Here is a 13375-nt window from a genome sequence, read left to right as displayed (position 1 = left end):
GGGCTGAAACTTGAAACTCCTCTCACTACTGCCCCAGCCAAGTAGACATTCGACAACAGGTTTCACAGGTTGAGAAGAGCTTGGTATGTGTACTGTATTTGATACGTTAAAACATCACGCCCCTTTACCGCAGGGAAAAGATGACTGTTATGATCAATTTGTTTATTTAAAACTGTGAATTAATTACAGACAGGGTGGCTGGGCTGCTTAAACCACAGCACATGTACTTGTAACAGCACTGTGCTGTTCAGTGACCCTTCTACTCAGTCTTATTGTTTGTTTCTCATAAACACACACAGGATCTGTGTTTTTGTCCAGGAAATCATAGACACTGTTATTTTTGCAGAGTGAATCAGAATGCAGATTCAGGGAAAAAAAATACTAATCCTAAGACATGTGCATTCATTTATAGCAGTGGAAATGTAAATGGTAAACATATATGCAAATTGCAAAAGTACATGTTATTTCGAAAGGTCAGTGTTGTTAGGGCTGCATTATTATCAAGTGAAATGTGTGTGAATTCTTAGGAATAGAGATTTAAAGTAGGTCTGCGTGCATTTCCGAGAAGCTCTGCTCTGCTGAAGTAGTTTGTTTTTCGCATCATGCATGCATTCTTTAATATTTAAGTGTAAACGTAAACTTGTGAATCTTTCATTTACTTAAACATAGAGCCTTTTTAAAGCCCAGAAGAGATTTGAATTAACATGACAAAGATGTGCAGTATGTTTTATATTCACTACCATCTATTTGTTCTAGATTTATTCTTTCTATAGACATGCTTGTCTTTGTTGTTGCTACGACTGAGTTCTTACTGTAGTATCATTAAAGTTTAATCTCATGTGATATGATATGCAGCTGGTACAGAATCAAAGCCTGTTAGTAACATGTCTCATGAATACAACTACAATTTAAAGCACGATGGCAGACCCTATAAACTCAGATCGCCCCCTCAGTATAAATTATATCATACAGTCACATTCAGAGACACTCTTACACTCACATCTTCTGAAACCTTTTCTTTCAATAACAGGGTTTGCTTTGTTGGAAATCTATGAGGATTTATTTTTCTACACTGATCCTGGCGTGAGCTGAATCCTTTTTTCTAGTTTTCAGCTTTGCAGTCACTCTGTGTGAGCAGATTTCTGACAGCTGAAGCAGGAGCTGACAGAAACCCTGAGTTTTAATCACGATCTAGAAACAAGCCCACAGGATGACCTTCTAGGTAAAGAACAGTAATTCACCTGATGTCTCAGGCTTGTTTATTGAAGTATGACAACGCTAAGGGGCAGAGCATTTTTAATAGCATCTGAAAAGACAGTCCGGCCGCCATTGTTGGCTAAACAATGACAGCACTGATATTTGATGTACCTGTGTGGAGAAAGTGATCCGTGTGTCATGGAATTTGATAAACCTGTCAAGTCAGTTCATGTCATTGATTAAATATAATGGTGTCATTTTCTAAACAGGTTTACTGCTCACCTGGGAATATTCCTACACAGCTCATTGACCCATTCAGTTTGCTTTCAATTGGTCCCATGTCTATGACACTCAGGGGAGGAAATAAACTGTGACATCAGTGTTTAAAAAGGTCATAGGTTCAAAAGGTAACTGCTCTGGTTTTCAATATCTATTTTCATTAGGGATTTCCTGATCTCAAGTATGAGATAGGAGCTGATCCGGACATTTTTTTCCAACTTTAATGTTGAAATGGAGGCAATGTTAAGACGTCCTTTCTGCAAGATGGGACTGGATTTTACTCTGTCTTGTTTTTGATTTGATTAGGTTTATTTTGGTCTGCGTCAGCAACCAACATGTCCCTCCACAACATAGGAGCCATGTAAAAATTACAAATAAAAGCAAAAAACAAAACAATCACAGAGGGATTCACCAAACAATATATATAGAGTCCAGCATATACATAAACACACATATCTATCTGTACATGCATACGTACACATACAAATGCATACATACATCATGCATACATATAAACATATAAACATGCATACACATCCACATATATTTTGGCCAATTCCATGCTGACCAAAAAAGGTGTAGGCTGAAGCCAAGGCTTATCCTGCCTTACCTTTAACATAACTTGCACCTTATAGGCAACATCGTGCAGTAATTATGTTTTTTTTTTATAAAAAAGCACTCTTCAAACGTTTCATTCAGAAACAAACTTTTAAACAAAAAAAAAACAAATCCCAATACATTTCAATCTCAACAAGTGGCAGTTCAGAAATCTTAGTGAAACCTAGTTTAAATTAAAGTTTATATTACATCCATATATTTATTTATCTGTTTGTTTTTAAGCATTTTTTTAAATACACAAAGGGAGTTACACATTTTTAATTCCTCATCACAACTGTTCCAAAAGTTCACCCTCTAACTGATGTCTTGATGTTGGGACTTTGTTAATAATTTAACATAGAGTCGGTCTAGACCTACTATGTTTGTAAAGCGTCTTGAGATAACGTTTGATGTGATTTGGCGCTGTACATAAATAAAGATTGATTGATTGATAAAATGATCTGATTAAAACATGCGTGTACATACATCAAGCATTTAATCCAATGAATGTCATTTTGACAAGACAGTTGGAGCAGTCCATCTTCTGATGGAGGAGTTAACATGAAGTATTTTCACTGTCTTCAGATTATTTTTCGGATCACTAGTGGTCAGTGTAAACACCTACGGATTTGTGCTGCCAACCAATGTTAAGAGGCAAACCCCTTCACATGCCTGTTTTTTTAAGGGAGCTAACAGCTTGATATTACAAAATAGAAATCATATCATGTTGCAGAGTCAATTTTGATTGAACCATTATCCTTTGGTGTATAAACTGATATAGAAAAGATTGTATGGTAAAGAGACAGCAATATCCAATAAAAGTCTGAGCAAAATGATAGAAGGAACCAAGCTAACCAAGTTAAGGAAGCTGCTCACCAAGCTTACAAACAAAGACAAAGTGCTAAGCCAGTTTCTGCTGTGAAACTGATTCTGATGATAATCTAGGTTTAATTTAATGTAGAAAAATCCCAAAAATAAACCAAAACCAACATGCATTGATCCCTAAGTATGACTTTCATTGTGTATTCAAAGTCTGACAGCTCTTTCCTCTGTGGGATAAACAGCTCATGTTGTCCAGAAACTATTAAAACAGTGAGAATGTTTTTCTTCATCACCATGAAAGGGATCATATTTAAAGCAGATTAAAGTGTTGAGGAAGATGACTCAGGTACTTCATGCTTTGACCAATGACTTTTCCCTTTGTGACCCCAGATATGGTGACCTGTGTTTGTGACTGTAGAGTGTCTGTAATTTTTTTCAAATATTATGCTGCCTCTCAAGAGTGCAATGCATATTTTTTTTCTTTCAAATAAAAGGGATCATTTTTAGTTTATTTGCTATACACACACACACTTAGACACACACTGCAAGGATCCATAAATCCTCACTAATGCACCAACTGCGTATTAATCCACAACAAACACTTTATTTACTAATGTGAAGTAACACTTGCACAGAACTGCATATCCCAGATGAAGAACTGCAGCTTTTATTTGGCAGATCAGTTTCTTTTCAAAGTTGAATTTAGCATTCTGTTTCTTCTACAGGAATAGTGAGCTTGAGGCTGAATGCCACTGACAAATTGGTGAAGACTTTCAAGTATTGAGGTACTGACAAACACATAGCCAGTTTTGGTTTTTCCATTCCATCTGTAGACAACAAGACAAATAAAGAATAACACCAACCTTACCCTTAAAGGACAATCGTTCACTCAGATATTAAATCATGTTACATTGGCTGAACATAAACTGAAGTGAAATGCCAAAAGATTATCTTTAAAATAAATCTATACCTTACCATGAAAACAATACAAGGCCAACCACTACTAAATGTTTAAGTAGAAGAGGAAAACACCAAACACAGGAGATTGTCATCATTTTTGTTTTCTGCATTGCAGTCAAGGTAAAGTGGGGGATTTAAATGTAATCATTCAAATGTAAACAAAGCAAAAGCAGCAAGGCAGAAACAATAACCTGACTGGTTTGATCAATTCTCATAAATGTTTGTAGTAATTAGTCAAAGCCAACATAAGGGGCAATGTTGTTCTGCACTTTAGAAAATATAGCAGTTTAATGATGCTTTTGGGAGCCTAATGCAGATCTCTGTACTTTGCCAAAGCTATTTAAAACACAGTGTGGTAATGTGAGGGAGAGGAACACTCATTCATCAGGCAGATAAAATGATCCAACGAAAAACAAGCAAAGCAAGTTAGATACTGCTATCATAATACATACTATTATGATCAACAATAAAATATACTATTATGTTGAGGTAACTCCAATAGTTCAGATGATAGGCATCAGTATTCTTCCTCTTTTAAAACACTTTCACAAAAAGTGCCTCTATTGCTTCCTGATATGCTAATGTGACTAGAAAAACATATTTTCTGACACAACAAAACAAAAAAATGCTGGGATAAATATTGTCTGCACCTCACTTGGCAGAGTTTGACTGTATAGAGCCAGCTGTGTTTACAGCAGACTGTACAGCAAATGTTACGCAAGCCAGCCTGGCAGATGCTGCCAGCTTTGTTCATACATTTTATCCTGCTCAGTTAGACTGATACAGATATATAGAGAGTGTCATATCCCCGCAGAAAAATAAAAAACTGATATCAGTTGTCGAGACTCTGCAATAAGATTGGCTCTTCATTGCCTATCCCAACCCTAACCTTGAGCACAATATTAATAAAAACAGAATTTTATTTTTTACAAATCAGTTATATCCTATATTTAACTGAAAACAGTGCAAAGACAACATATTATAAGTTGAAACTGTAAAAAAACAAACTTTTTATGAAAACTATTTATGCAATTTAAATATGATGCCAGGAAACACGTTTCAAAAAGTTGGGACAGGGGCATGAATACCTTTGTGTTATGTCACCTCTTCGTTTAACACCACTCTATGAAAATTAGGGAACCGAGGGGATCAGTTTCTGATGTTTCGGAAGTGAGATGTTGTCCCATTCTTGCCTTTTTTAGGATTTCGGCTGCTTAACAGTTAAAGGTCTGTTTCGTCATATTTTTGGTTTTAAAATGAACCAGATGTTTTCAATGTTTGATAGGACTGCAGGAAGGTTAGGTCAGCATCTGGACTCTTCTACTACAAAGACATGCTGTTGTAATACGAGACGAACGTGGTTTAGCATTGACAAACCAATTCTGAAATAGGCATTGTCTGTATGGCAGCATATGTTGCACCAAACCCTGTTTAAATTGTCTGGTATGAATGGTGCCATCACAGATGTAAACTTCTCATGCTATTGGTACTTATACTTCCCCATACCATTAAGGATGTTGGCTCTGATAATGAGCCAGGTGGCCCCTCTCCTCTTCAGAGTGGAGGATGACTGCCATGATTCCTAAAAAGAATGTCACATTTTGATCCCCCTTGTTTATCGTCAGACAACAGGACGGTTTTCCACTTTTCTTCAGTCTGTTTTAAATGTGCACAGGCCCAGAGAAGTTGCAGGTGTTTCTAGGTCATGATTATGTATGGTTTCCTCTTTGCATGGTACAATTTTTATCCTCACTCGAGGATGCTGAGACAAACTGTGTTAATGTGTCCAAATTTCTTCAACGTCCCTTTTAACATTGATGCTGTCTTTGTTTTTAAAAAGTCTTTTGAAAGTAAATTATTCTAAGATCTATTATAGAAAAAGTAATGACATAGTCCTGAACATTTTTGTGTTAAAATGTACAATGTGCCCTTTATATCAGAATGTCCCACAGTCCTAACAATCCATTTCATTTCATGTGGTGAAGCACATTACCTAACCCACTTACACTGCTTGAAACAGATAACTCTGGGTGGGAGACATCAAACATAAAGTACAGACGGCTTAATTGATTTTTCAAAATCCTGTTTATAACAGCAGAACCAATGCAATGACTCACAACAGCTCAGCAAAAAAACCCTTCAGGGGAGAAGTTGACCTTGTTTGCCGACTTCCTTCTCATTTTTTAAGGTTTTCTGAGCATGTTTTCATCATCAGGAAAACACTTTGTCCCACCATATGCTGAGCCCTGCTATATGGTGGTGAGCTGATATGTGATGTAGGCCATTGTGGCAGAAACGACGCTTGCATATGTATGCACAGCTGGCTCAGACAAAGCCAACACTACGGCACGAAACAGCTAACTGACTGTGGGGAAAAGACATTAGAGGCATTAGAAGACTGGGTGGTAATTGCTTGGTTGTGGCCTTCTGGGATAGAGAATGAAATCTTTCTGCAGCTCTTTTTTTTTCTCTGAGGGAAATGCCATTGAGCCCGTAATGAGTCACTTCCACCCTTACTATTCAGCAAATTCTCAACTTCCTCCCTCTTCACATAACCAAAAGAAGAAAACTCTGAGAGATTTGTAATGATGAATCATAAAACTGGGATGAATTCAGTTTGCTTTGACCCGCTGTGACTCCTGATTTATTCTATCCATCTTGGGCAGCGTAAATGGGAGGCTGCTCTAAAAGTGTAATAGCTTATTGATATAAAAGAAGCAGAAAATAGGTCAGAAAACAAAAAGGGATGGAACAAAGGCAGAACAGATAACGTCTGACTCTCAGTCTGATCACAGATAACATTATTTATATGCTGCTATTACTCAGACTACATAATGTCAGCCATTACTGCAGACAGGATCCATCAATGTCAGTGCGTCTCTTTGAGCTACAGAAGGTATTTAGCTTCGTTCACCAGATTCTTTATCTCAGAGGTTCAACACAGGTGAACTGGGCACAGACATAAAGAGAGACAGCTTTGTTACCAAAAACCATGTCTGAAACTAAAAGCTAAGCCACTGAGTTCAATGGAAACCAGAACTGATCATGTTTACAAACCCCTGAGATCGAGCAATATGCGGGTTTGAAGCTTAATTCAATTAATTTTTTCTTTTGCCTGAAGATATAAAAGGATAGACACAAATAAAAATAGCACACACACACACACACACACACACACACACACACACACACACACACACACACACACACAAGCACAGGGAATATCTGATTGTACAACTGTAGCTGAAAACATACCCAGGGGGCTTCTTCAAAAACACCTCAAAGAGCCAAACAAACATGCAAAAAATAAATCTGGCTGACAAAATCATTACTCGAAACAGATGATGGATTAAATAACAGAATATCAAAATAGACTGAGTGCAGATGAGGCAAAATAAGACTGTGGATATGTGTGGGTGTCTGACAAAAATACATTTTCCTCCTGAAACATATGCAGATATCTTATTTCTGCCAAATTTGGGTGACTTTTTCATTATTAGACACAACGGTGACAGCGAGAAGGGAGACCAGGAGCATGCAAGAACATGATTATGTTAAATCTGCAAATTGCAGACAATGAATGATTTAATATTGTCTCTCAGAATTTACTTAGTCTTTCCTCTGATTCATGGCATGCCATCAAAAAGAGAAATTAAATGTTGAGGAAATGAGAAACATTCTTTGCACTTTCTTTGCACATTTTGGAAATCTAATAAAACTGCATCACTGTCGCAGATTTGTCGCTGAAATGAAAGAGGGAGAGGAGTTTGAACCCATTGGCTGTCAAAACATGGACATAGTCTCAGTAATGTCACCATTGACTGAATATCAATGTAAACAACACACTTCTAACTCCACCCATTGAGATGTGAAGCCAAGAAACTGCCTCAATGTGTGCTCACACGTAGCACTGGCGGAGCCAAGACATGCAAAGAGGCGATCTGTCCGGTGGAGCAGCAGGACTGACGTCCTATCGTGTCCACTGACCAAAACACATCTAACATACCTAGAATGCAAGAGCTGAATTTGTCCATAGAGCTGTCAATCATTACTCTTTCTATAATCTAATAACTATTTAAAACTAAGAAAAAGTTATTTGACATGTATTTTAATTTTCTAGTTTCACCCATGTCCCACCTGTTATCATGGAAGAGGCTGACTGTAAGACCTTTACTGCAGCCAGTCATTAGAGGGGAGCTCTAAATGTTCTGGTTTTAGCATTGTTTTATAAAGGCAATTCTTGTCACCCATTGGTTTCTTAATAAGTGTTACAAAACCCAAAGTTGGTGGTAACCATATTGGAAATGCTGACTCTGACTTACTTTTGATCAATCTTGAATTTGCCAAAGAGGTGGGGCTCAGCTGTCGAGCAAACAGCTACAACAGGCCCACTTGTTAGTCAACTCACCATGCCCAATATTGTGCAAATACGGGCTTACATCTGAGCCTCAATATAATCAAAAGTGAAGAGTTTATATATATGTCTTAATAAAAAAATCACCCTTCCTACAGTGTTCACAAGGAGAGAAACTGTTGTTTAACCAGGTTGTTAAAATGTTTATTTCTGCTGTGAAAATGGACATTTAACATGGAACCTGTATTCCTTTGCCATTAGAGCTAGCCTTAAGTGGACACTTGAGGAGCTGCAGTGTTTTGCTCTTGTGCAGTGGCTTCATTTTTTGACACCTGATTACTCCTTGGTTTTAACAACTTGTGTATAATTGCTGTATTTCATATAACACATTTCAGCTTTGCAAGAATAAAATAAAGCAAGTACCAGAGCAGAGACTGCTCAGTGTGCTTTCATGGTTAATCTCAACCAGCTTGTGTACATTTGAAGGGAAATAAAAAGATCTATTAATAAAATATTTAAAATTGCATAATGATAATTTATTGGGAGCACCACTGAATCCATCCTTGTGTAATTTCATTTGAAACAGATGGCAAACATTTCATGTCTGTGCATTGTGTAACCTATGTTTCACCCTTTCACTATTTCAACAGTACACACTTACAGCTCGAGGACAGGATGTACAGAACACGCATAGAACAGACTGAATCAGATAAGAAAGCAACATAAAGACTCAGAGTGTCAGAAAGAGCAGCATGGTTTCAACATTGGTGAAAAAAACTGGGGAAAAAACTTGTGGTTTTCCTGACGGAGAGCCTGAGCCAAAGCTTAGTGGTGCACATTACATCCCTCTGAGGGGTCTCTCCCCTGGCACAATTTAATGGCCAACTTGGTCATTAGAGCCAACTCACTGTGTCCACAGATGTCCCAATGGCTTGGCACATGAGCATCCATGCACATGCACACACACACTCCCCAGGCACAATACTTTTATAATACAGCATTTATGTAAGCCAAAGAACAAACTGACGCCTGGCTTTGGATTGTTTCATGTGTCTGTCGACATGGTAACATGTATGCTTTTCATGGTATGTTGACCAGATCTGTTGGTTTAATTGAGCCTCTGTGGCTTCAGGCCAAAGACGCGGACTGACATGTTTATAGCATTAGCACAGCTTGAGAGCAGTGAGGATGTCTACCTGTCTTCACTCAGTGAAGCAAGCAAACCATGATATTACCCTCCTGCATGAGCTGTGACAAATATTTCATGAGCAGAGTCATAGAGATGAACTGGGATTAGATTATTAATTCAGACTCTCAGCAGAATTGTGTCGTTCTTCTCTTGAAGCTAATGAGTTTTAGGATTAAAAAAAAAGAAGAAAAAATGAATAAGAGCTGGAATTGAGGGAATGAGGCATGCCACATTTCATGGATGATAGAAGGAACCAAAGTGGATTTTTTGCACCGTGCTCATGCACTCAAGGGGTTACTAAAAGAGCCTCTATACCTTTGGCAAACACTGAGTCCAGATGGTGGGAATCTGGAGCATTGGGCGAGGGAGGAATGAAGCGATGGCAGGAGAGAGAGGGAGAGAGGGAAGGAGGATGAAAGGAAAGGAAGGGGGTAGAGGTAAAGCAGGCAAAACCCCAGCCCTGTTGAGCAAAACAAATGGCTGGAGGGAGCTATCTGCTGCTGTCTCTCAGCTCTACCTGTATCAGCTCAGAGAGGGCTGATTTATGACATGCACAAGGAGGGATGTCCATCTTTTGAGGCAGGATGATACAGAGATGTTTAAATAAGAAATGGGAAGAATGAGGAAAAGAAAACATGGAGGAATAAAAACAGAGATGGAATAAATGTGTAGCTGAACTATAGGATTAGAAGAAAGTAATAGATGGAGCAAAATAAAAGAGGAGAGCAACCTAAGTGGCAGGAGATCAAAGTGACAAATACTCCTCCTGTGACCCTGCAGCTCCTGTCTCTAATGGAAGGTCTGTGAGATTGAAACCTTGGCCAGAGTTCCTGCGGTCACTCAGCACAGCCAAACTCATTTGGTGCTGTCATAACAACCAACCAGGAGATGGACACGTCCAGCTCTTGGTAAAAAGAAAAAAAAATCAGAAGCTGTTTAAAGAAATGGCAGGTAGAGGGTAAGTATGTGTATATCTGCAGGAATAGTGGGAAAGATAATGAAAAAGCTGATTGACGTTTCCCATTCACACTGACAATAAAGTAATTCTTTCTTTCACTCTTCTTTTAAATTAATTCTCCATCATACACACATCCTCTAAAACACAACGTGACAAGGACTGTTAAAATGTTGAAGGGCCAACCTCAACTGTCTGAAAACACCATGGTAACCACTCTAATTACCAACTTGAGTGCAAACTGACAAAACTGTTAAATCACACAGATGCATGACAGAAAAATGTCTGCCATCAAATGCAGCACATAGGTGGATGTAACACACTGACAGCCTATTCTATACCGTTAATGTGTCTATTTAGCTTTTTCAGAAAATACAGAAGTTAAAAAGGGTATTTTAAGATTTTCAAGAGACATCTCCATCCAAGTTAATATAATGAAGCATGAACTGTGTGACAACAGAAATCAGGGCTCTCAAGTTTTGAACTCAGTTCAGCGTGAAATTTTGGCAGGGGTGTGTGTGTGTGTGTGTGTGTGTGTGTGTGTGTGTGTGTGTGTGTGTGTGTGTGTGTGTGTGTGTGTGTGTGTGTGTGTGTGTGTGTGTGTGTGTGTGTGCAGACAGACCTCGTTTTCTAATCTGTGGTCAGTCTGCATTGCACATGTGCATCCTTTTCTTTGGAACGTTGGGTAGCTACAGTACATTCCTTTCTTTCTTTTTGATTAGCTGGTGCGTGGAAAACTCATTCTGAAGGAAAAGCGGCAGAACTTATCCTAGTAATTATTGTGCGTGAGAAATACAAATTGTGGCGTGTGAACAGGTTGAAATGCATGTGTCTCACGCCCAATGTGTGAGACTTGAGAGCTCTGAGAAATGCTAACTGATAGTAGCAATACACAATATATATTGGGCAGATAACGGGAATATCGTATTATTATTCATTATTTCAATAACACAACTTTATTTGCTAAAATAAATAAACAGTAGATAAAATGTGCTTCCTTTTACCTACTAACAAGCCTACACGTTCCCACATATGAGGTGTTGTATGTGATCTACCATTTAATGCAGCGAAAACCACCATAGAAAACTGAGGAGAGAGTAATAATGGCCTCACAGTTTCAGGAGGATAACACAATTGCAACTTGCAGAACATTAGCTATAAGTTTTCAGAAAGGACGAAAAAGTCATCAAGTTTAAACAAAAAGAATCGTTGAGGCCACCTGAAGAGTTCTTGGTGTAATGGAGATTGAAGAAACACAAATCCGCACTAACCGTAGCTAGCATTTGCACCCAAAAACGCTGCAAACCATAGTGCTGATTCATGTTTTGAACTGCAGATAGTATGCCAGAGACAACACAAAGCTAGCATAATTAATAACAAACTTACTGAATACAAACTTGATGACACTCCTTTTTCTGTGGCAGATGACCAAGGACTGCACTACCTTATGGTGTATCTGGTACAGTATCCTCAGGTGCTGCTCAGATATTTGCTCACTAAATCTTAGCCTTTCTTTACCTCAGATGTGTATTGAGTGCACATTTTAAAATGAAAAACTGTATTTAAAAAAAATAAAAGTATGCACAATCTTATCACAAAGGTTACCTGTGGCATGTTGTAATCAACTATTGGTATCAATAAAAAAAAAATCTATATCCTGCATCCCTAGTAGCAAGACTAGCAAAGGCAGCAATGGGGCAGAGCTAAGTAAGAAAATATATGGTTCGTCTCCTTGATATGAAAAGTTAAGAACACCTGTCAAAATGTTTCATGCTACAACTAAAAGTTTTCAAGGGCATTTATGTGTCTTTAGTTCAACATGTTGAAACAACACACATACAACTTTTGGATTTTTATCCAAATACTGGAAATATTTGCCTTAAAATTTGCAGGAAAGAACATTTTCTTGTCTTTGGACAATAATTTATTTCTAGAAAAAGATTGTTATTCAAACTGCATTAAATAAACTAATCTCCCTAGATTCACTTGTATTTTCATCTGTGATAGTACCTCACTTATCTTGTGAAATGTTAATAATAAAGAATCATTAGAACAAAGTGTACAGAAATGAAAAAGACAAATCTTAAAGAAGTCTTTACCTGTAACCTGGAAGGTGCACTTTCCGGCCCCAGCCTCGTTGATGACATTACAGGTGTACTCCCCCCAGCCGTCTCTATTCAGGCTGCGGATGGTGTACTCTGTCTCATCTTTTTGGGCATCAAATGCCCCGGCATGCAGCAGCCTGTTGGATAGGAGCCACTCAAACCTCAGCACACGGGAAGGGTGAGCTCTCAGCACCCTACAGGTCATCACCACCGGCCTCCCTAAGCCCTGACGCATCTCCATGAAAACCGGCTCCACCGTCGGAGGGTCTGAGAGGAAGACAGACAGGATCAGATGAGTTCAGCTGACTCTTGATAAGGACTGAATAGTGTGCCAAAGATGTTTATGAAAAATGAAAGAATGTGAAGGGAAAAAAAAGGTTTGGATAAGGAGGACAAAGAAGAGAAAAAGAGACAGAGTGGGAGGGCGGTATGCTGACGTCTGTGCAAGGCAGCCGCTATTCAGGCAAGAGCCTTCTCGGTCAGATAAGTTCATATCTGACCTCCAGAGGTATTTCACAGAGAAAATATCTGGAGGACGAAAAGAAAGTAAAAATACTGAGTCTAGGAGAGTGAGATATGAGATGAATAACAAGGTATATTTTAGAAGCCAGACAAGGACATGTTATGAAAGTGTGAAAACAAAAAGGAAAAGGGCCCTGAGCAATGAACTTGGAGCTCACCCAAGACATGAAGAGATGAAATCAGTAGAACAGCAGCTTTTTGAGCACAAATTTGTACGAAACACAGACAATGAAAGAAAGAGAAACATTTGCGAGGGCAGTCTGTTGTTGTAGAAGTGGTGAGCAGGGAGAAATAGGTTAGATATACAGTAGGAAAACTGTAAAATTACTTTAAACAATCACCAGAGCAAAGTCAATAAACCTTAGCAACAAATGAAAAACAACGAGCAAGAACAA

The 13375-nt window shown here is 38.4% G+C and overlaps 1 protein-coding gene across 5 annotated transcripts in view; it reads right to left on the bottom strand.

The window, feature by feature from the left end:
* Positions 1-13375, bottom strand: part of mdga2a (MAM domain containing glycosylphosphatidylinositol anchor 2a) — a 351098-nt gene that overhangs the window by 43188 nt on the left and 294535 nt on the right. For all 5 annotated transcript variants that reach the window (XM_034699300.1, XM_034699303.1, XM_034699302.1 and 2 more), the window contains exon 13: positions 12453-12725. In XM_034699300.1, the coding sequence (XP_034555191.1) occupies positions 12453-12725 (273 nt within the window). The remainder of the gene's footprint in view (positions 1-12452; positions 12726-13375) is intronic.

The sequence above is a fragment of the Notolabrus celidotus genome, chromosome 13 (assembly GCF_009762535.1).
Source record: "Notolabrus celidotus isolate fNotCel1 chromosome 13, fNotCel1.pri, whole genome shotgun sequence".
In the NCBI taxonomy this organism is placed as follows: domain Eukaryota; kingdom Metazoa; phylum Chordata; class Actinopteri; order Labriformes; family Labridae; genus Notolabrus; species Notolabrus celidotus.
This window is presented reverse-complemented; position numbering and strand designations above follow the sequence as displayed.